The sequence below is a fragment of the Ornithorhynchus anatinus genome, chromosome 4, assembly GCF_004115215.2.
Source record: "Ornithorhynchus anatinus isolate Pmale09 chromosome 4, mOrnAna1.pri.v4, whole genome shotgun sequence".
Lineage (NCBI taxonomy): Eukaryota > Metazoa > Chordata > Mammalia > Monotremata > Ornithorhynchidae > Ornithorhynchus > Ornithorhynchus anatinus.
Genome location: NC_041731.1, coordinates 19,163,238 through 19,187,642, shown reverse-complemented (window position 1 = coordinate 19,187,642; position 24,405 = coordinate 19,163,238). Strand labels below are relative to the sequence as shown.

General features: G+C 51.2%; 1 protein-coding gene across 1 annotated transcript; it reads right to left on the bottom strand.

Annotated features, from left to right (window-relative positions):
- Nucleotides 1-754: 754 nt before the first annotated feature.
- Nucleotides 755-4,209, bottom strand: LOC120638354 (cilia- and flagella-associated protein 251-like). The gene is made up of 3 exons (XM_039911959.1): nt 4,083-4,209; nt 3,336-3,407; nt 755-1,154 (listed from the first exon to the last, which is right to left on the bottom strand). Exons 2-3 carry the CDS (start codon nt 3,398-3,400, stop codon nt 755-757), a joined length of 465 nt encoding a protein of 154 aa, XP_039767893.1. The 5' UTR covers nt 3,401-3,407; nt 4,083-4,209.
- Nucleotides 4,210-24,405: the final 20,196 nt, after the last annotated feature.

The window sequence follows — 24,405 nt, the reverse complement described above, 5'->3', positions numbered from 1 at the left end:
TATGAGCATTTCTGCGTTCCACTCGACTGCAACTCTTCCAGCGCAAAATCCCACCCCATCCCCTTGGTTGCCGTACTCCAGCCTCCAATCAGAACCCAGCTCTTAGGATTGGTCCATCTAAGGTAACGTAATTGACACATCGCTCCCCAAACTTAAAAGATCGATCTCCCACAGGAAAGAGATAAAACGGAGACCGGATGTCTAGTACAATATTGGAAGGAGATCTGGATCTGGAAGGGGCCCGCTAATTTGCAAGAACAGGAGAATTGCAGACCTGACTCAGGAAGGTTACATGAGAGAGGCATTTTTGCCAGATTCACAGGCCAGATTCCTGGGGAGAGAGAATGGCCAGGTTTCCTATGGTGGGTGGGCAAGGGAGGGAGCATGGGATTCCAGCTGGGCATCGCCAAGACCCGGGGAGAGGCCGATGTTGTGCTCACTCCCTACCCTGGGGGTGCACCTTGGTCTTCCCCCGCAGGGAATTCCGGACCCACCTCTGGGCCCGGGCCATCCAGCCCAGTACCCCTCTCCTCCCCTTCTGTCCGGCACCTTCTCCCGCCTCAGGACAAACTTTGCTGGGCTTTGGAAACAGGGGCCCCAGCCCACAGAACATCTCCATCTGTGTTGGGCTCTGGGGAAGGAACATCCTGGGCCCCTCGTGTTAATCCTCTTCTTTCTCATGCTTCTCACCGTCCCCCACTACCTCCTTCTCCTTTTCCAATTTCATCTCCTCCTCCTCCTCTTCCTTCACCTTTCACTCCTCCTCCACCTCCATCTTCCATTCCTCCACATGATCTTCCACTTCCAGCTTCTCCTTTTCCAATTTAATCTTCTTTTCCCGCTCCTTCTCGCCCTCCTCCACCTCCTCCTCCATCTTCTCCTTTTCCAATTTCATATTCTTTTCCTTCTCGTTCTCCTCCACCTCCTCCTCCTCGTGCTCATCCTCCACCGCCGCTTCCTCCGTCGTCTCCTTTACACATTTCATCTTCCTTTCCTGCTCCTCTTTTTCCTCCAACACCTTCTTCCTCTCCTCATCCTTCTTCTCCTCCACCTTCTCTTCCTCCTCCTTCTCGGGATCCTCCTCCCACTCCTCCTCGATGCGGAGAATGTCCTGGAATTCCTGGGTCGTGATGATGTAGACCAGGTGTTCAAGTCTGTAGCAGCCAGAAGGCCAGAGAATGAGAGTCGGGGGCTCCCGAGTCCCCTCCTCCTGCCACCCCCCTCTCCAACCTGACTCGGGCAGTGTCTCTGCTTCCCCTCCCCCCCGCCCGACTCCAGCCGGACTAGAGCCCGCTCGGCCTTCCCTTATGTCCCGCCGCCCCCAGCAGACACCCTGCCTTGCACTTCCTCCTTTCCCGTGCCCGGCCCTTACCCCGTCGCCCCACCCCACTCTCCCCGTCCCAATCTCCCCTCCCCGGAGGTCCGGGCCCCCATCTCTCGATCGTTGCTTTCGGCTGGGAAGGGGAGGTGGGGACCATGTGTCACGCCGGGGATGGATCTGCCGGCTCTGTTCCCCTTGGGGTCTTCGGCCCACCTCCGGTGGGCAGCGCCTGAGGAGGAGAGAGATCTCGGCGGTCTCAGGCGGATTGAGCCGTAGGGGGGAGAGCGGGAGAGGAATCTGTCACCGCTCGGTGACATCACCGCTGCGCAGGTGGAGGGATATGGAGGACGCAGCGTGTCAACAGTGAGGGGACATGAGTTGGTGGTGGGGAGAGGGCGTCCCTGCTCTTCCTCCCATCTCCTTCCAGTCAGAGAGACCTTTGCCATGGGGCAAGGAGGCCTGTCAGGAGGCGCCCTCCAACATGGCATTTCTGCATAGTCCCCTCAGCCCCCGTCCCGTCCGGCCCAAGACCAGCTCCTCGGGGCGGGGGAGGGGGTAGACGCCGCGGAGCCAGCATGATTGCCTGCTCTTGACGTGCCAGCCCCGGGAGGCGGGCGGTAGAGGAGTCACCGGATACATGCTTGTGGATGTTGAACTCTCCGAGGATCAGAGTGGGCATGGAAAAGGAGAGAAGGAAGGTGAGAAAGGGGTCAAGGTGGTTAAAGAAGTTGGAGGTGGGACCAGGCGAGCAGTAGATGACAGCTACCAGAATCTGGAGGGGATGATAGAGGCCAATAATGTGGGCTTCAAAGGAGAGGAAGGAGAGGGAAGGGGGAGAGGGGATAGTGCGAAAGTGGTATTGGGGAGCGAGAAGGAAGCCGACGCCTCCTCCTTTCTCGGTGAGTCTCAGGGAGTGGGTCGGGGAGAGGCCTCCGCTGGAGAGAGCAGCAGTAGAGACTGAATCATCTGGGGTGAGCCAGCTGGGAGTGAGGGAGAGGAGGAGGAGAGAGCAGGACAAGAACAGGTCAAGGATGAAAGGGAGTGGGCGTGCCATTGGCCACAATTAGCAGCAGCTGTGGAGGGAGGGGAGGGAGGAGGAAGGGTGCCTGGGTTGGGGGAGGGTTTGGTTGTGAATGAGATGGGTGGGACCTGGACGGGGAGAAGGGGATGAGGAAGGAAGGGGGAAGGAACCGAGAGGGCGGGTGCAGGGGACCTGGAGGGGGCGGGGCCTAGAGGGGCGGAGCACAGGGGACAAAAAGGGGACATGGAGGGGGTGGAGCTAACTCCACCCTCCCATTGGATTTTTCCAGTCTCACACTCACCCTGTCTCTCCCCTCGTCTGACCCGGCCCCCGTCCAATTCTCTTTCTCTCATCTGACTCTCCTCCGCCTGACTGGCCCCTTCCTGACTCTCTCCTTGTCTAACCTCCCCTATGGCTGCCCTCCCACTCTCTCCCCCGACACTCCCCTGGCACTCTCCCCCCTCTGACTCTGTCCTGTCTGATTCACCCCTCATCCGAACCTCCCTTCATCTGACCTCCCCTCGTCGTACTCTCTCTTTGCCTGAATCTCCCCCATCTGACTCTCCCTTTTATGGCTGTCCGAATCTCACTCTCCTCAGTGTGACTCTTCCTCCGGCACTCACCCCCGTTTGACTCTACCCCATCTCGCTCTCCCCTCGTTTGACCCTCCCCCATCTGTCACTCTCTCCCTAACTGCCTCTCCCCTCGTCATCCTCTCCCCTCGGCTGATGGTATTTATTAAGTGCTTACTATGTGCCAGGAACCCTCCCCTCAAGCTATCTCTAGCATCCCTGTCAGCTGAGGGGGCCCGGGGGCCCGGGAAGCGCTTAGTACAGGGCTCATCACGCAGTAGGCACTCGGTAAAAACCTCGCTGGATGAGTTGAAGGGGAGAATCGGGCCGTTGTGCCCTGTCCCTCACTTGCTTTCTCCCTCCCTCCCTCCCGCTTCCAGTCCCAAGGCGGCTGCAGGCCTTGTCTCCCGCTCAGACTCACTGCCTTCCCCGCCGGCACATGCAGAATCTCTGCTGGCTGTGGACCTGCCAGTCCCGATCCGCCATGGTGACTCTGGAAAGAAAGGGACCCGTGGGAAAACCTGCCGTCAGTGGGCATGGGCGGTGGTCAGTGGGGATGGGCGGCAGACCCTCGCTGTCCTCCACTCTTCTCTCTCCCCCCGACCTCATCGGCCCCCGCGGGGATCTGACACTGTGTCATGCTGTATCGTTTCGTCGCTCCCGGCGGGTCGACCACAGGGGTCTCCTCCTGCTGACACCCTTAAGCCGGGAGACCCCGAGGGACAGGGGCCGGGCCTGATTCTTAGCCAGCGGTGTTCTCCCAGTGTTCAGGACAATGGTCTGCCCACGGGAAGCATTTCCAGCTATGCGCTCCCCTCCCTGCCGCTCCTGCACAGGAAGCACTGGCCTTTAGCTAACTGGCCACCGGGAGGTCGAGAGCTAGACTGCTTGTTTGGTTTGTTCTGTTTTGCTTTGCTGTTTGTCTCTCCCGTTTAGACTTGAACCCGTTATTGGGCAGGGATTGTCTCTAACTGTGGCCGAATTGTACACTCCAAGAGTATAGTACAGTGCTCTGCACATAGTAAGCGCTCAATAAATACTATTTAACATTGCATGAATGAGACCCTCCCCAACCCGCCAGCCCAGCGACCCCGCCCCGGCCTTCTGCCAGGTCTCCCGCAATCATGGACACCCCACCCGTACCCCTAAACACACAGACGCTCCTCACCGGGGCCGGGCCGGGTTCTGGACTCTGCGCCAGACAAGATCAAGTCAGTACACGCAGCTTTCACTAAACCAAAATGGGTCTCGATGACAGCCAAGTGGCTGCACAGCTACACGTTCGGCTCTCTCCGAGGGACAGGGCCCAGCAGGGCGGGGTCGGAGGAAGAGGGTTCCGTTGCCATGGGCACCATTGTTGAAGGAGGGGCTTGGTCAGGTGGGGGCGGAGCAGGGGAAAGATGTTCTGAAGGGGGCGGAGCTTGTCACGACTGGGCGGGGCATCACCTGACCGTGATCCCTGAAATGTGGCCAGAGAGCCCAAGCCTGGTAGTCGGAGCACCTGGACTCTAAACCCGGCTCCACCACTAGTGTGATGCGTGACCTTGGGCAAGTGCCCTCACTTAGCTAGGTCTCAGTCCCCTCAGCGGTTAAATGGGGATGAAGATTGTGAACACCATGAAATTCAGAGGCTGTCTGACCTGATGAACTTGCATCTAGCCCAGCAACTGGTACGGTGCTTGGTGCTTAGAAAGTGCTTAATAAGCACCATAATCATTGGTGTTACTATTATTATCTCTACTGGACGATTTACCATCCTGTCTCCGTTCTGTTTTCTTCCCATATTGTACTAGACAACTGACCTCCCTGTCTCTGTTCTATCTCCTTCCAATATCGTACTAGACATCCTGTCTCCTGTGGTAGATTAATCAGTTAAGTTGGGGTACCAATGTGTCAATTACATTAACGTATACCCACCACACCTAAGATCTGGTTCTGATTGGAGAGTGGAGAACGGGCAACGCAAAGGGATTGGGTAGGATTGTGGGTGCACGCTGGAAGAGTTGCAGTGGAGTGGAACGTGGAAATGCTTGCAAATAAAGGTACCGGGTTCTGTTCTGCTCATTGCTACACCAAGGTCACGAAACCCTCCCATGCGATTGCTAGATCAGAGTCGTTTCTCTGATTAAATTCCGTAACATCGTTGTTCCAATTGATCAAATAAACAATATAGTGGGTCGGCCCCAGCGGCCCGCTGGTTAGTGCGACCCGGGGAGGGGCAACGGGCTTCTCCTGACCCCAGTCCGTGTTGGAGAAATTCCCCACCCCACCTCTCGTCTACCCCCTGTGAACGGGAGCCAGACCGGACCCGAACCCCGAGCCACAATTAACTCAGTCCTTACAATATTATCTTTGGGATTTGGTAAGTGGTCTGGGTGTGCCAAGTAGTGCACTAAGCATAGAAGTAATTACAAAGGGGCTCACAGGCTAAGGAGGAGGCAGAACGGGATTTGAAATCCCTCTGGACAAATGAGGAAACTGAGGTACAGAGAAGTTAAGGAGTGTATTCAAAGTCACTGAGTAGGCAAGTGACAGAGTCTGGACTACAACCCTGATCTCTTGAGGCCCTCTTCTGTGTAATGGGGACTTCCCACTCGCAGGAATGCACTTATGCTTTTCCAGTCCGTGGTCAAGCTCCTAGCTCCCACCCGCGAGGACTTCCTACTTGGGAGGAATCCATTTATGTGTTACACACCCATGGTGAAGCGTTTAGCTCCTACCCACGAGTATTTCCCATTTGGGAGGAATCCACTATCTTTCTTTCTTTCATATTTATTGAGTGTTGACTGTGTGCAGAGCACTGTACTAAGGGCTTGGAAAGTACAGTTTGGCAACAGATAGAGACAATCCACACCCAGCAACGCGCTCACAATCTAGAAGGGGCAGACAACAAAACAAAACAAGTAGACAGGGATCAGTAACATTAAAAACAGATGAATGGAATTATAGGTATATACACATCATTAATGAAATAGAGTAATAAATATGTACAAATATATACTACCACTACTGCTATGGCTACTACTGCTACTATTATTGATATTGGTATTACTACTACTACTCTTACTACTGCGACTGCTACTAATGTCCAACGCTTAGAACACTGCTTGGCACATAGTAAGTGCTTAATAAGTACCATTATGATCGTTATTATTTACACTTCTACTCCTAGTTCTGCTACTCTTACTACTACCCTTATTACTATCATTCTGTCAATGTTATTTACTGAGCAATTACTGTGTGCAGAGCACTGTACTAAGTGCTTGGGAGAGTACAATAGAACAATGTAACGGACACATACCCTTCTCACAAGATCGAGGTACAGTGAGAAGGTTAACATTAGAGAAGTGGAGTGTTTGCGCTGGGTTGAAGTCTGAGAGCAATGCGGTGAGGCGAGGGGGGTAAGGTGATTGCGTGCTTTGAAGCTGATGGTAAGGAGTTTCTGTTTGAGGCGGAGGTGGGTGGACAACCACTGGAGGGTCTTGAAGGAATGGGAAAACGTGGCTGAAACCCTTCTGTAAAAAAAATGGTGCGTTGAGCAAAGTCAAGTATGGACTGGCGTGGGAAGAAACAGGAAGCTGGGAGGTCAGCAGAGAGTGATACAGGAATCAAGGCGGGAGTGGATAAATGCTTGGATTAACGTGATTTTAGTTTGCATGGAGAGGAAAGAGCAGATTTTAATGATGTTGTGAAGGTCGAACCGACGGGATTTAGTGATGGATTGAATATGTGCGTTGAATGACAGAGAAGGGTCAGATTGATTGATGCAAGTATTGTGGAGCAGAGGGTGGGTTGAATATCAAGCGTTGAAAGGTTCCAGATGTGCATGCTTAGATGACACAGAAGGGAGAAGGAGTAAGGGAGAAGAGGGATTAATCGGGGAAGGACTATTGGAGGAGATGTGACCGCAGTAAGGCTTTGAATGTGAATGGTATTCTGCAGAGACACAGAAGCACAATAAAGGAGCCAAAAAGAGCAGGGATTGGTTGGTTTTCTCTCAAAGACTCATGTAATTTTCCGGATTTCTGAGGTGTAAAATGTAACTTGTATATCATCATCAGCTTATGATGACTGCCTTCCTCTGAGGAATTTCATCGGGATTATTCATTCACTCATTCAATCGTATTTAGTAAACGCTTACTGTGTGCAGAGCACTGTACTAAACGATTGAAATGTACAATTCAGCAAGAGATAGAGACAATCCCTACCCAACAACGGGCTCACAGTCTGGAAGGCGGGGAGACAGACAGCAACACAAAACAAGGAGACAGGCATTGATAGCATCAAAATAAATACATAGAATTATAGCTACGTACACATCTTTAATAAAATAAATAGAATAATGAATACGTACATGTAATAATGTTGGTATTTGCTAAGCGCTTACTATGTGCAGAGCACTGTTCTAAGCGCTGGGGGGGATACAAGGTGATCAGGCTGTCCCTCATGGGGCTCACAGTCTTCATCCCCATTTTACAGATGGGGTAACTGAGGCCCCGAGAAGTGAAATGACTTGCCCACAGTCACACAGCTGACAAATGGCAGAGCTGGGATTCGAACTCATGACCTCTGACTCCAAAGCCCGTGCTCTTTCCACTGAGCCATGCTGCTTCTCTAATATGCAAGGGTTCTGGGGTGGGGAGTGGGGTAGAACAGAGGGAGGGAGTAGAGGCGATGGGCAGAGGCGGAGGAGTCCTTCTGGAGGAGGTGACCTTTCAGTGCCGAATTGTACTTTCCAAGCGCGTAGTACAGTGCTCTGAAGACAGTAAGTGCTCAATAAATACGATTGAATGAAGGAAGGAAGGGAGGGAGGAAGTGAGCTAGTTTGGCTGATGGGAGGAAGGAGGGCATTCCAGGCCAGTGGAAGGACGTGGGCCAGGGGTCGACGGCGAGATAGGCATGAATGGGGGATCGTGAGGTTCACGACAGAGGAGCAGAGTGTGCGGGCTGGGCTGTAGAAGGAGAGACGGGAGGTGCGGTAGGAGGGGGCAAGGTGATGGAGAGCTTTGAAGTCAATAGTGAGGAGCTTTTGCTTGATGCGAATGTTGATAGGCAACCACTGGATATTTTTGAGGAGGAGGGTGGCATCTCCACAGCGTGAAGAGTCAAGTAAAGACTGAAGTGGGGAGAGACAGGAGATTGGGAGATCAGAAAGGATGCTGATGCAATAATCCAGTCAGGTTATGAGTGATTGTACTAACAAGGTAGCGGTTTGGATAGAGAGAAAAGGGCAGCTCTTAGCGATGTTGTGAAGGTGAGACCGGCAGACTTTGGGGACGGATTGGATGTGAGGTGAATGAGAGAGCAGAGTAAAGGATAACACCAAGGTTGCGGGCTTGTGAGACAGGAAGGATGGTAGTGCCGTCCACCGTGACGGGAAAGTCATGGAGAGGAAAGGGTTTAGGAGGGAGGTAAAGGAGCTCAGTCTCGGACATGATGAGTTCAGATGGCGGTCGGACATTCAGGTGGTGATGTCCTGAAGGCAGGAGGAGATCCGAGCCTGGAGGGAGAGAGAGAGAACAGGGTGGGTGATGCAGATTTGGTATCATCTTCTTAGAGATGATGGTTGAAGCCATGGGAGAGAACGAGTTTACCAAGTGAGTGAGTATAGATGGACTCCCCACGTAGGGGCAGATGTTCGGGCAGAACGCTTGTGGGGCTGGAAGCCAGGAGTTTCGCCAGGGGTGTATAACGTAGAAGTGTGGAATGTATAACGTATAAGCCAAACTAGCCCTCTTCCCCTCTTCAAAGCCCTACTGAGAGCTCACCTCCTCCAGGAGGCCTTCCCAAACTGAGCCCCCTTTTCCTCTGCTCCTCCTCCACTCCCCATCTCTCCTACTCCCTTCCTCTGCTCTACTCCCTTCTTTGCCCCACAGCACTTGTATATATTTGTACATATTTAATACTCAATTTTATTAATGATGTGTATATATCTATGATTCTATGATTCTATTTTTGATGATACTGATGCCTGTCTACTTGTTTTGTTTTGTTGTCTCTCACCCCCTACTAGACTGTGAGCCTGTTGTTGGGTAGGGGTTATCTCTATCTTTTGCCAAATTGTACTTTCCAAGCCCTTAGTACAGTGCTCTGCACACAGGAAGCAATCAATAAATACGAATGAATGAATGAAAGTGGATTCCTCCCAAGTGGGAAGTACTCATGGGTGGAAACTAGGTGTTTCACCACGGATGTATAACGCATAAATGGATTCCTCCCAGGTGGGAAGTGCTCGCGGATGGGAGCTAGGTGCTTGACCACGGATGGGTAACGCATAAAGGAATTCCTCCGAATGGGAAGTGCCCATGGGTGGGATGTAGCTGCCTCACCATGTGCGAACACAGCATATATGAATTCCGCCTCGGTGGGATCTGGGTGTTTTGCCACAAGTGAGTAACATATAAGTATATTCCTCCTGATAGGGAAGCTCTAATATTAAATAATTATATTCCTCCCAAAGGGGAAGTTCAATTGGCTGTGTCTAAAACAATCAAGTAATTCAATTCGCCTCGCAGAATAAATTTTGTCCAAAACTCAAGCTTTCTGTCCCCAGTCTCTCTGTCTCGCTGTGCCGATTCCTGAACGAACCCGTCCCTGGGAGATGGGTGACAGATGCCCCAAGATGAGGTCCTAGGGATCCAAAAAAATCAAAGAGTTTGTATTTTCAATGCCTCGGACCACATCCCAGAATAAAATAGTAACCTGTCATCGATATTTAGGGAGAAATATTTTTATCAGTTATGTGGTTTATCCAGACCATGCAGCTTTTTCTCAGAATATTGGACAAGCACCAAACAAGTATGAGAACCACACTTAATTTAAGGAACTCAGTTGTGCTCAGGAGAAACTTCTCTCAGTTCTTCTCAGACTACAGAAGGGGATGAAGCCTATTGCCACTACCAATCAATCAATCAATTATATTTGTTATATGTTTCAACCCACATATTCAATCCATCCTGTAAATCCTGTCAGTCCCATCTTCACAATATCGCTAAAATCTACACTTTCCTCTCCATCCAAACTGCCAACATTTCAGTGCAGTCCATTATTCTATCTTGCCTGGATTATTGCATCAGCCTCCTTCCTTGCTGACCTCCTACGTTTCTCTCTCTCCCCTCTCCAGTCCAAACTTCACTCTGCTGCCTGGATCACTTTTTTCTATAAAAACGATCAGGAAATGTTTCAACTGGTTGCCTTGCACGGCTTGTACACATTTCTTGGGGAAAGGACAAAGGAGTGGGACATCTCCTTATATGACAAAGGGACTTTAGGTACGGCTAAAACCCCAGCTCTCAAAGTGGCCAAAAGAGTTAACTAAAACAAAATTAAGGTGAGGAACCTTTGTCAGCCATTCATAAGCATAAGGATTGTCTTACGTTGTGTACTCAGATTCTAGAAGGCCAATACTTTCCAGGCTGCGACTCTAACAAGTAACACCACATGCTACGTGGGCATCCATTTTCCCTGAGCCACAAGCTAAGGCAACCCCTGGTTACTTGTTCCTTTTGTTCCTACAGATATCTAAGTGGGTATGCACACAGATAGGCAACATATGTAACAACCGAGTCCTGCTCTGGTCGGCCTGATGTGAGCTTGGCATCCTGAAATAATTTACATATCGGGGACACCTGGACTCACCTCTTTTAGGGGTATTCAAAATCCCCCTCGTTATTCTTCCAGGCTTAGAGAAATGATTTTGATCAGGTCTGGCTACTCCTCTCACACTGCATAACTCTAAGTCCTGCTACCCTCATACCAACTGAGGACCAGGGAAAGCACAATGACGGCAAGGCTGCTGTTATCACCTAATAAGATCGCACATAGCTTTACAGCACCAGCCCGTGCAAAATCCTGACTCTTGTTGTTCATTGATGGCTCTTGCCTTCGGGGTGGCTGAGGGCAGCTCAAATCAGGCTATATGATTTGCTCTGAGCCTGCTATTCTGCGATCCCAGGCCCTACCTTCCCATTATTCAGCACAATAGGCTGAATTAGTTGCTCTTACTTGTGTCTACCTTCTGGCCTCCGGGTAAATCACAACAATCTATACTGACTCGTGGCATACCCCTAGGGTTGGGCATGATTTTGGTTCCCTCTGGCAACAACAAAATATCTTTTTGGCTGCGGGAACTCCTAATCGAAATGGGATCCTTGTTGCATCCCTTTTAAAAACCATCTTGCTACCTGTGTCTCTTGCTGTTGTGAAATGTGCGGTGCATTCTTCCTCTCACGACCTTGCGTGCAAGGGTAATGCCCGCCCATATGGTGTTTCACGAGTTGCGGCTCTACATTCCTCAAAATTTCCCAATGCCGCCACTTTTGTGTCTCTCTCCTCTGCTCCCTGGCCCTCAGTCCACGATTTCATTTCACTTCAGAAAGCGGTCTCTCTGGGGAAGGTAAAATTCTGATTAACACTTAACTGTTAAGAAACTCCTTCAGAAGGATGGGTGGGCCCCAAACACCTTCATGTTGCTCCCCATGCTGTATTGCCTTTCCTTGACTGGCTCACTTATGGTCATGCCCATATGGAAAAAAAAGGGGAATGGTGGACTCATTATGAGGCTTTTGTTTGCACCCTAGATAGGGCAGCTAGCTCTCCGGTATGAAGCAGAGGAGGGTACAGCCGAATTGAGCATCTATCCACCAGCAAAGGCACCCGGAAAAAAAGTACCAGCAAGAAGGGCTGCAAGAGCAGGAGGATCAGCTAGAGAACCAAGCGCCTAGTACAGTGGTCTGCACACAGTATGGGCTCAATAAATACTATTGAATGAATGTTGAACCAGGAAGCCGCTGTGAGAATGTGAGGCGGGGAGGTGGGGCAGAGAGGATCAACTAGATCCATAAGACGGGGACCAGCAGCCCCGTACCTCTATGCTTACTGCACTACTTGGCACACCCAGAGCACTTACCAAATTGCAAAGACTATATTGTAAGGACTGAGGTAATTTTGGCTTGGTGTTCTGGTCCGGTCTGGTTCCCGAGCAAAGGGGGTAGATGAGAGGTGGGGTGGGGAATTTCCCCCACATGGACTGGGGTCAGGAGAAGCCCGTTGCCCCTCCCTGGGCCGCACTAACCAGCGGGCCGCTGGGGCCGACCCACTTTATTGTTTCTATGATCAATTGGAACAACGATAATGATACGGGATTTTAACCGAGAAACGACCCTGATCTAGCAATCGCATGAGAGGGTTTTGTGACCTTGGTGTAGAAATGAACAGAACAGAACCCGGTACCTTTATTGGCAAGCATTTTCACGTTCCACTCCACCGCAACTCTTGCAGCGTGCACCCACAATCCTACCCAATCCCTTTGCGTTGCCCATTCTCCACCCTCCAATCAGAACCAGATCTTAGGAGTGGTCCGTATACTTTAATGTGATTAGCACATTGGTACCCCAATTTAATTGATTCATCTACCACAGGAGACATAATGTCTACTACAGTATTGGAAGGAGATAGAACGGTAACGGGGTGATCAGTTTTCTAGTACAATATGGGAAGAAAACAGAACGGAGACAGGGTGGTAAATCGTCGGGTACAGATAACAATAGTAACAACAATGATTATGGTGCTTATTAAGCACTTTCTAAGCACCAAGCACCGTACCAATTGCTGGACTGGATGCAAGTTCATCAGGTCAGACACAGTCTCTGACTTATATGGTGTTCACAATCTTCATACTCATTTAACCGAAGAGGGAACTGAGACCGAGCTAAGTGAGGTCACTTGCCCAAGGTCACGCATCACACTAGTGCTGGAGCCGGGTTTAGAGTCCAGGTGCTCCGACTACCGGGCTTGGGCTCTCTGGCCACATTTCAGGGCCCACCGTCCGGTGATACCCCGCCCACTCGTGACAAGCTCCGCCCCCTTCAGAACATCTTTCCCCTGCCCCGACCCCACTTGACCAAGCCCCTCCTTCAACAATGGCGCCCATGGCAACGGAATCCTCTCCCTCCGACCCCACCCTGCTGGGCCCTGTCCCTCGGAGAGAGCCGATCGAGTAGCTGGGCAGCCATTTGGCTCAAATCGGGATCCATTTTGGTTTAGTGAACGCTGCGTGTACTGACTTGATCTTGTCTGGCACAGAGTCCAGAACCCGGTCCGGCCCCGGTAAGGAGCGTCTGTGTGTTTAGGGGTGGGGAGGGGGTCTCCATGGTTGGGGGAGACCTGGCAGAAGACCGGGGCGGGGTCGCTGGGCTGGCGGGTTGGGGAGGGTCTCATTCATTCAATATTCAATGGTATTTATTGAGCGCTTACTATGTGCAGAGCACTGTACTAAACTCTTGGAGTGTACAATTCTGCAACAGTTAGAGACAATCCCTGCCCAATAATGGATTCAAGTCAAAACGGGGGAGACAAACAGCAAAGCGAAACAGAACAAACCAAACAAGCAGTCTAGCTCTCGGCTACCCTGGGGCATGTTATCTAAAGGCCAGTGCTTCCTGTGCAGGAGCGGCAGGGAGGGGAACACATAGCTGGAAATGCTTCCCGTGGTCATACCACTGTCCTGAACGCTGGGAGAACACCGCTGGCTAAAATCAGGCCCGGCCCCTGTGGGTGGGGGTGTCAGCAGGAGGAGACCCCTGTGGTCGACCCGCCGGGAGCGATGAAACGATACAACATGACACAGTGTCAGATCCCCGCGGGGACCAATGAGGACGGGGGGAGAGAGAAGATTGGAGGACAGCGAGGGGCCGCCGCCCATCCCCACTGACCACCGCCCATTCGCACTGACGGCAGGTTTTCCCATGGGTCCCTTTCTTTCCAGAGTCGCCATGGCGGATCGGGACTGGCAGGTCCGCAGCCAGCAGAGATTCTGCATGTGCCGGCGGGGAAGGCAGTGAGTCTGAGCGGGAGACAAGGCCTGCAGCCGCCTTGGGACTGCAACAGGGAGGGAGGGGGAAAGCAAGTGAGGGACAGGGCACAACGGCCCGATTCTCCCCTTCAGCTCATCCAGCGAGGTTTTTACCGAGTGCCTACTGCGTTCTGAGCCCTGTACTAAGCGCTTCCCGGGCCCCCGGGCCCCCTCAGATGACAGGGATGCTGGAGAGAGTCAGCTTGAGGGGAGGGTTCTTGGCACATAGTAAGCACTTAATAAATACCATCAGCCGAGGGGAGAGGATGACGAGGGGAGAGGCAGATAGGGAGAGAGTGACAGATGGGGGAGGGTCAACGAGGGGAGAGCGAGATGGGGTAGAGTCAAACGGGGTTGAATGCCAGGGGAAGAGTAACACTGAGGAGAGTTAGATGGGGACAGCCATAAAAGGGAGAGTCAGATGGGGGAGATTCAGGCAAAGAGAGAGTCAGACGTGGGGAGGTCAGACGAGGGGAAGTTCGGATGAGGGGTGAATCAGACGGAGAGAGTCAGAGGGGGGAGAGTGACGGGGGAGAGTCAGGGGGAGAGAGTGGGAGGGCAGCCATAGGGGAGATTACACAAGGAGAGAGTCAGGAAGGGGAGAGTCAGACGGGGGAGAGTCAGATGAGAGAAGGTTGCCTATCAACCTCCGCTCCACAAAAAAACTCCTCTAGGCTTCAAGGCTATACATCACTTTGCCCCTTCCTACCTCTCCTCCCTTCGCTCTTTCTACTGCCCACCCCGCACGCTCCGCTCCTCTGCCGCCCACCTCCTCACCGTCCCTCGGTCTCGCCTATCCCGCCGTCGACCCCTGGGCCACGTCCTCCCGCGGTCCTGGAACGCCCTCCCTGCTCACCTCCGCCAAATTAATTCTCTTCCCCTCTTCAAAACCCTACTTAAAACTCACCTCCTCCAAGAGGCCTTCCCAGACTGAGCTCCCCTTCTCCCTCTACTCCCTCTACCGCCCCCCCTTCACCTCTCCGCAGCTTAACCCTCTTTTCCCCCAATTTCCCTCTGCTCCTCCCCCTCTCCCTTCCCATCCCCTCAGCACTGCACTCGTCTGCTCAACTGTATATATTTTCATTACCCTATTTATTTTGTTAATGAATTGTACATCGCCTTGATTCTATTTATTTGCCATTGTTTTTACGAGATGTTCTTCCCCTTGACTCTATTTATTGCCATTGTTCTTGTCTGTCTGTCTCCCCCGATTAGACTGTAAACCCGTCAAACGGCAGGGACTGTCTCTATCTGTTGCCGACTTGTTCATTCGAAGCGCTTAGTACAGTGCTGTGCACATAGTAAGCGCTCAATAAATACTATTGAATGAATGAATGAATGAATCGGACGGGGGCCGGGTCAGACGAGGGGAGAGACAGGGTGAGTGTGAGACCAGAAAAATCCAATGGGAGGGTGGAGTAACTCCACCCGCTCCATGTCCCCTTTTTGTCCCCTGTGCTCCGCCCATCTAGGCCCCGCCCCCTCCAGGTCCCCTGAACCAGCCCTCTCAGGTCCTTCCCCCTTCCTTCCTTATCCCCTTCTCCTCGCCCAGGTCCCAGCCATCTCATTCGCAACCAAACCCTCCCCCCATTCCCGCACCCTTCCTCGTCTCTCCCCTCCCTCCACAGCTGCTGCTAATTGTGGTCAATTGCACGCCCACTCCCTTTCATCCTTGACCTGTTCCTTTCCTGCTCTTTCCTCCTCCTTGCCCTCACTGCCAGCTGGCTCACCCCAGATGATTCAGTCTCTTCTGCTGCTCTCTCCAGCGGAGGCCTCTCCTCCACCCACTCCCCCAGACTCATCGGGAAAGGAGGAGGTGTCGGCTCCCTTCTCGCAGCCCAATACCACTTTCGCACTATCCCCTCTCCCCCTTCCCTCTCCTTCCTCTCCTTTGAAGCCCACATTATTGGCCTCTACCACCCCCTCCAGATTCTGGTAGCTGTCATCTACTGCCCCCCTGGTCCCACCTCCAACTTCTTTAATCACCTTGACCCCTTTCTCACCCTCCTTCTCTCCTTTTCCATGCTCACTCTGATTCTCAGAGAGTTCAACATTCACAGGCATGTATCCGGTGACTCCTCTACCGCCCGCCTCCCGGGGCTGGCACGTCAAGAGCAGCCAATCATGGTGGCTCCGCGGCGTCCCTCCCCCCCGCGCCCCGAGGAGCTGGTCTTGGGCCACACGGGCCGGGGACTGAGGGGACTAGCCAGAAATGCCATGTTGGAGGGCGCCTCCTGACAGGCCTCCTTGCCCCATGACAAAGGTTTCTCTGACTGGAAGGAGATGGGAGGTAGAGCAGGGACGCTCTCCCTCTCCCCACCCCCAAATCCCGTCCCCTCATTGTCGACACGCTGCGTCCTCAATATCCCTCCACCTGCGCAGCGGTGATGTCACCGATTGGTGACAGGTCCTCTCCCCCTCTCGCCGCTACGGCGCAGTCCGCCTGAGACACCCGAGGTCTCTCTCCTCCTCAGTCGCTGCCGATCGGAGGTGGGCCGAAGACCCCGCGGGCAGCAGAGCCGGCAGATCCATCCCCGGCAGGACACAAGGTCCCCACCTTCCCTTCCAGCCGAAAGCAACGATCGAGAGATAGGGGCCCGGACCTCCGGGGAGGGGAGATTGGGACGGGGAGAGTGGGGAGGGGCGGCGGGGGAAGGGCCGGGCACGGGGAATGAGGAAGGGCAGGACAGGGTGTCTTCTGGGGGCGATGGGGCAGAGGGGAAGGCTGAGCAGGCTCTGGTCCGGCTGGAGGCGGGAGGGAAAGCAGAGACACTGCCCGAGTCAGGTTGGAGAGGAGGGTGGCAGGAGGAGGGGTTTCGGAAGCCCCCGACCTTAATTCTCTGGCCTTCTGGCTGCTACAGACTTGAACACCTGGCCTACATCATCAGGGCCCAGGAATTCCAGGACATTCTCCGCATCGAGGAGGACTGGGAGGGGGACCACGAGAAGGAGGAGGAAGAGAAGGTGGAGGAGAAGAAGGAGGAGGAGGAGAAGAAAGTGTTGTAGGAAAAAGTGGAGCAGGAAAGGAAGAGGAAATGGGAAAAGGAGACGATGGAGGAAGAGGTGGTGGAGGACGAGAAGGAAAAGAATATGCAAATGGAAAAGGAGAATACGGAGGAGGAGGTGGAGGTGGGCAAGAAGGAGTGGGGAAAGAAGATGAAATTTGAAAAGAAGAAGATGGAAGTGATAGAGGATGTGGAGGAGTGGAAGGTGGAGTTGGAACAGGAGTGGAAGGTGAAGGAGGAGGAGGAGGAGGAGATGAAATTGGAAAAGGAGAAGGAGGAAGTGGGGGAGGGTGAGAAGCAGGAGAAAGAAAAGGATCAACAAGAGGGTCCCAGGATGTTCCTTCCCCAGAGCCCAACGCAGGTGGAGATGTTCTGCGGGCTAGGGGCCCTGTTTCCAAGTCCCAGCAAAATTTGTCCTAAGGCGGGAGAAGGAACCAGACAAAAGGCGAGGAGAGGGATACTGGGCTGGATGGCCCATGCCCAGAGGTGGGTCCGGAATTCCCTGCGGGGAAGACCAAGGTGCACCCCCAGGGCAGGGAGTGAGCACAACATCGGCCTCTTCTGGGGTCCTGGCGATGCCCAGCTGGAATCCCATGCCCCCGCCCTTGCCCAACCACCATAGGAAGCCCGGCCCTTCCCTCTCCCCAGGAATCTGGCCTGTGAATCTGGCAAAAGTGCCTCTCACATGTTACCTTCATGAGTCAGGTCTGCATCTCTCCTGCCCTTGCAAATCAGCGTGCCCCTTCCAGATCACTTCAGTCTTTGAATGCCTGCTGGCCACAACCAAATCACTCCAATGAATTAATATCAGCTGGCCACATATCACCCCCATCTTTTAATGTGAGCCAGAAAAGTCCATGTTGCCAAGCCATTAACACCAGCAGGAAATGACCTCATCGCTCCTCTCATTTAACTTCTGCCAGCCACGTCCACCTCACCCCAGGCTTTAACATCAGGCATTAGCGTCCACATCGCCCCAGTTCTTTAGTGTCTGTTGGCCACGTCCTCATCACCCGCATATCCTTTAATGTCTGCTGGCCATGTCTGGATTGTCCCCGACTTTCAGCTTCTGCTAGCCATGTCTGCATCTTTCTCCCCTTTAAGTTCTGCTGGCCACGTCCTCATCACTCTGACTGACCATATCTGGATCACCCCTGAATTTTAATGTCTCCTGGCCACGTCCTCATTGCCGCTGACATTTAACGTCAGACAGCTGCATCGTCCCCATCCTTCATTGTCCGCCAGGCATGTCTGCATGTCCCTGTTCCTTTAACATCTGCCAGCCAAGTCTGCACATTCCACAACTTTTAAGATCTGCTGGCCACAGCCTCATGGCTTCCTTGACCATCTTTGGCCCACGTCTCAGTCATCCCTGTCGTAAATGTTGGATTAGATGATTGACCATCGTGTCTCCGTGATATCTCCTTCCAATATTGTACTAGACATACGGTCTCCGTTTTATCTCCTTCCTGTGGGAGATCAATCATTTAAATTTGGGTAGCCATGTGTCAATTACGTTACCTTATATGGACCACTCCTAAGAATTGGGTTCTGATTGGAGGTCGGAGTATGGCAACGAAGGGGATTGGGTAGGATTTTGCGCTGGAAGAGTTGCGGTCGAGTGGAAGGCAGAAATGCTCATAAATAAAGATACCAGGTTCAGACGGCTCGGGGCTGTTCACCACTCGCACCCTCCTAGGGTGAATGGGTGGGCAGCCATTTTCTGCCCTTTCCTGCTCTCTCGGCTCTTTCTAATCTGTTCATTTCTACACCGAGGTCACGGAACCCTATCATTCAGTTGCGCGATGAGAGTCTTTTCTCGGATAAATTCTCTAACAGTGTTCTCCAGCCATGTCTGAATCACTCTCACTCTTTAGCGGTTGCTGGCCATGTCCTAATCGCCCCTTGTTTCAACATCTACTAGCCACATCCGCATTGTCCCCATTCTTCAACGTTTGTCAGCCATGTCAGCATCTCTCCTGTCCTCACTGTGGGACCCTGGTGGCACTCTGAAAAATGGCCCCAGACTGACCCTACCCACGGCTCCCATTGCCAGCCACTGCCCCCCTGTGCCTGATGTTCTCATGTCAGGTCCCAATGGCACCTTATGAGGACCCCTCTGCCTCTCCCCATTCACACTCAGGGTGCTTGACTGCTTCCCGCCTCATAACCCTAAATGCTCCCTGCATCTGCAAACCCTAACAATCCTGCAGCAGGAAACCTGAAATGCTCCCTGCAGCCATGAACCCTAAATGCTTCCTGGAGCCACAAGCCCCTGAAGCCCCAAATGCAGCAATGGTGTGGGGTAGCTCGCTGCCTGCTCATCTGACCTGGGGAAGATGGGGTGAGGTCCCAGGCTCCCGACCAGCACTCCAGACCTTGGGCACCAGCTCCCCAGTCAGAGCCCTGCTACCCTGAGTCCACATGCAGCCTTCCCTGGGGGAGCCCGGTTCCCCAACTTCCAAATCCCAGGACCGGTCTCTATTTCCACTAGGCCCTGCTCTAAACATTGGTCAGAAACGTAAAAGCCCAGCCCTGGGAATGACAAGTTTCATAAAATGTTTTTAAATGGAGCACTCATCTCCTCACAAAACCCATCATGAGTGAATGGATGAATCAATGTTGTGAAAAAAACTGTATTGTACACATTCTAAAAACATAAAGATATGAAATTTCGAGAAAAAAGTGAAAATACTTTTCTAATTATAAAAATGATAGTGATCATTGTAATAGTCGCTAAACACTTATTACGTGGCAAGCACTGTACTAGGCTCAGGGGTTAATAGATGATCATTAGGTTCCACATGAGGCTCACAGTCTGTGTAGGAAGGAGAACAGGGTTTGAATCACGATTCTGCAAGAGGTGGAAGTGAGGTGCAGAGAAGTGAAGTGACTTGCCCAAGATGATACACCAGAGAAGTGGTGGAGACAGGATTAAAATCCAGTTCCCGTGACACCTAGGCCTGGGGTCTATCTACTAGGCCACACTGCTTCCATCAGAAGCCAATCTAATGGAATCTTACGAAGGGTCAAATTTCACCATGTTCACGAATGCTCTACCTTCGGAAATAAAGATGATGGTGGGCAGTGAGAATAATAATGAAAATAATGAAAATGATACTTTTAAAGCACTTATTATGCACCAGGCACTGTACTAAGTGCTGCGTTGGGTACAAGCAAATCGGATTGGACACAGTCCCTATCCTGCAAGGGGCTCACAGGTTCTATAGATAACTGAGGAACAGAGAAATGAAGTGATTGCCCAGGTCACACAGCAGCCAGGAGGAAACTGTGAGCCTCAGACTTCCATCCCCTTCACCCCACTGAAACCAACCTCTCAAACGTTATCAGTGACCTCCTTCTTGCAAAATCCAACGGCTCCTACTCCATCCCAATCCTCTTTGACCTCTCAGCTGCCTTTGACACTGCAGACCATCCCCTTCTCTTCAACACATTATCCAAACTTGGCTTCACTGACTCCATCCTCTCCTCTTCTCCTCATCTCTCTGGCCTTTCATTCTCAGTTTCCTTTACGGGCTTCTCCTTCCCCTCCCAGCCCCTAACTGTACTCTTCCTCAAGGGTCAGCTCTTGGCTACCTTCTGTTCTCCATCTACACTCACTCCCTTGGTGAACTCATTTGCTCCCACGGCTACTACTATCATCTCTATGTGGATGATACCCAAATCTCTATTTCTTCTCTTGTTCTTTCTCCCTCCCTCCAGCCTCCCATCTTCTCCTGCCTTTACGACATCTCCACCTGGATGTCCTCCCGACACCTAAAACTCAATAGGTGAGGTCCAAAACTGAGCTCCTGTCTTCCCACCCAAAACCTGTCCTCTCCCTGACTTTCCTGTCTCTGTGGACAGCTCTACCATCCTTCCCATCCCACTAGCTCACAACCTTGGTGTCATCCTTGACTCTGCTCTCTCAATCACCCTCTATATCCAAACCATCACCAAAACCTGCCAGTAGTACTTTCAAAACAACTCCAAGAGCCGCCCTTTCCTCTCGATCCCAACTACTACCACGTTAGTACAACCAATCAGCATACCCTGACTGGATTACAGCATCAGCCTCCTATCTGATCTCCCAACCTCTTGTCTCTCTCCACTTCAGTCTATGCTTCACTTTGCTGCCCAGACAAATCATTCTAGAAAAATGTTCTGGGCATGTCACCCCCCTCCTCAAAAATCTGCATTGGCTGCCTAACAACTCCCCCCGGCTTCTAGACTGTGAGCCCATTGTTGGATAGGAATTATCTCCATTTGTTGCCTAAGTGTTCTTTGCAAGTGCTTAGTACAGTGCTCTGCACACAGTACGTGCTCAATAAACATGACTGAATGAATTGAAAGAGTAAATGAACCTCCAAATCAAGCAAAAACTCCTCACTATTGGCTTCAAAGCTCTCCATCACCTTGCCCCCTCTTACCTCACCTCCCTTCTCTCCTTCTACATCCCAGCTTGCACACTCCACTCCTCTGGTGCTAACCTTCTCACTGTGCTTCGTTCTTCTCTAAACCGCCATCAGGCCCTGTCCCACATAATAATGTTGGTATTTGTTAAGCACTTACTATGTGCCGAGCACTGTTCTAAGCGCTGGGGTAGACACAGGGGAATCAGGTTGTCCCACGTGGGGCTCACAGTCTTAATCCCCATTTTACACATGAGGGAACTGAGGCACCGAGAAGTTAAGTGACTTGCCCAGAGTCACACAGCTGACAAATGGCAGAGCCGGGGTTCGAACCCATGACCTCTGACTCCAAAGACCCGGCTCTTTCCAGTGAGCCACGCTGCTTCTCATCCTACCTGTGGCTTGGAATGCCCTCCCTTCTCAAATCTGCCAAAGAATCACCCGTTCCCCTTCAAAGCCCTACTGAAGGCTCACCTCTCCAGGAGGCCTTCCTAAACTAAGTTTCCTTTCCTTCTGCTCCCACTCCCCTCCCCATCGCTCTGATTCACTCCCTATTTCCTCTCCCCGCCACACAGCACTTGTGTATGTAAGTACATATTTATCATTCTATTTATTTATATTAATGATGTGTATGTATTTATAATTCTAATATTTACATTGATGCTATTGATGTCTGTCTACCCACTTCTTAATTGTGAGCACGTTGTGGGCATGGATTGTCTCTGTAGCTGAATTGTCCTTGCCAAATGCTTAGAGTACAGTGTTCTGCACACAATCAGTACTCAATAAATAGGATTGAATAAATATAGGACCTGATGATTTTCTGTCTACCTCAGAGCCTAGAATAGTCCTTGGCACGTGTCGAGTCCAAAAAAAATTCAAGTCCCAGGAACACAGCCTAAACAGTTTTATAATTGCAGTTTGTTATGCAGAACTGTATGAGTGAGGATTGACATAGTTTGCTGCCGTAATAGCGGGCCCAACCTCATCTCTGAAAAGTGGAAGAGGTAGCTAGATATAGACCGTGGTGGACGTGGTGTTCCTTCACGCCAACTAACAGAATCCAGTTAAATGTGACTGGATTCTTAATTTTCTTAACTGACAACAGGATGTGGCTGAAATTGACAGTGGGGGAAGGGTGAGGCTGAAGCATTATTTAAGAAAACAGGGTATATTAGTGCAAAATGGAGTCTGAAAACAAAAGTAAGGCAGGTTAAGACTAAGTTTCCACTTTCCCCTCTCTGATGCCTTACTGGCAGCACCACAGAATATTCTGTAGTAAATTTCTTTCCAGGTGTATCTGGATTGTGGTCTTACTTAGGCAGCTTATCTCCTCATGATCTCAACCCCACCGGATCCCTACCTTCATGTAATTATTGAAGCGACAGGTCTCTGGTTTCATCATGAGGCAGGCTTTAGGGACCTTTCTGCAGGAGTCTTAGGATCTCTATCTCTGGCTGTCACTTTGTTCTTCTCTTTCTTGAGGACTTGCAGAAACTATCCCTTCCGGTCTACTCGCATTAGTGGGCTTCTGCACACCTTTATAGCAATACTTTAAAGTGCAAAGAACAGAAAAAATAATGCAGGTCATCAGGATCATGAGGATTCCCAGACCTAGAAACTGGAGTATACTCTTAGCCCAGCCCTTCACACTGGGGAAACAAGACGTGATAATAGACCTCAGCTCTCGCCTATCATGGGAGATTTCACGTGCTTCCTGTAACCCCAGTAAGACAGAGAGAAGTGTAACACTGAGATAAATGTAAGACTCTGAGTTATCAGGGATGTACCTACAACACTGTGTATCAAGGACAACACAAGTTCTCACCCTGAACAGCAAGCAGCATGTCTAAATCCATACAGTTCTACAGGGCAACCAGGAGGGTGGCCTGGCCTCCCTTGCTTAATAAGATCAGGGCTTTACTTATTTGGTTAAGAACTGCCTCTATTAACTTGGCTAAGGCACTTATGCCTTCTATGGCTCTACCTCATAATGTGGAAAAAAAATTTGGATGCCATAGAGCCAGTGCCACTCTGAGTGGGAGCGAGTGATTTGGGGCCAGGAGGATGCATACTCTCCCATATATATATATATATATGAGGGGGAGAGTATGCATATATGTGACCCAATCAATGACTGGGTCCACTATTAAGATTTCACGAGGAAATTTACAGAAACCAAGGAATAGTGCTACCCCAAGGACAAGAGGCCCTGCTGGATATCAACACCCCAGAAGTTCCTCAGTTCCGCAGTTTCTCCCAAGGGTCACTGTTATTCATAAGTTCATCTGACCTCAGGGTCCTCTTCTGATAGCTCTGGAACCTACTTAAGGAGAGAGGCATAGATCCAGGTCTGCTGTTCCTTACACTTTTCCACAGTTCCTGTAGAAAGCAGCACCTGATAAGGTTCCTTCCATTGCGCCTCAAGGGCATTGTCCTGTGAGAAGGACTTGATAGGTTCTTAACAAGGACTTGCCTGATTTGAGTCTGTGGCTCTGGTTTGAGTCTGACTTTGGGAGTGCTTGTTGTACCTGTGAATGTAAAGCTTTATGAAGTCATTTAACAAATGACAATAGTCCAGTAAGGCATCATTGGTAAGCATATATTCCATCTTTCCCAGTTCACAGGAGAGGACATTAGAGAGGCATATAGGCCTCCCTATCAGAACATCATGTGGGCTCAAATCTGTCTTTCCACTAACCATGTTTTGCAGACCAAAGAGGGCCAAGAGAAGGCATTCTGGCCATTTCAATCCAGTTTCAGAGCATAATTTTACTCATCTGTTTTTCAGCGTCCCCTTGTACTGTTCTACCAGTCCTGCAGACTGTGGGTCATAAGGTCAATGGACATTACTTTTACTCCTAGTTCTATACAGCTATCTCCAGCTATTTGTCCAGTAAAATGAGTCCCCTGGTCACTATTGATACCGGCAGGCTAGCCGAATTGAGGAATAGGTTCATTTAAAAACAACTTTGCTACTGTCATGCTGTCTGCCTTTCGTCAGGGGAATGCCTCAACCCATCTTGAAACGGCATCTGTCCTCACCAGAACAAACCCCAAATCCATCACCCTAGGCATATGAATAAAATCAACTTGAATGTTAACAAAGGGGCTCCTAGGGTCTGGGTGTGCTGTGCAGGGAACCTTGGTGATTTTCCCTACATCATGTAGATGGCATATTAGGCACCTTGAGACATACAGGCTAGTTAGATGCGCTATCCT

Bases quoted from the DNA above. Each gene is read 5' to 3' on its own strand.
- LOC120638354 (XM_039911959.1), bottom strand. From the start codon at position 3,400: ATGGCGGATCGGGACTGGCAGGTCCACAGCCAGCAGAGATTCTGCATG. The intron at 1,155-3,335 runs GTGAGTCTGAGC...TGGCTGCTACAG, and splicing joins ATGTGCCGGCGGGGAAGGCA to ACTTGAACACCTGGTCTACA.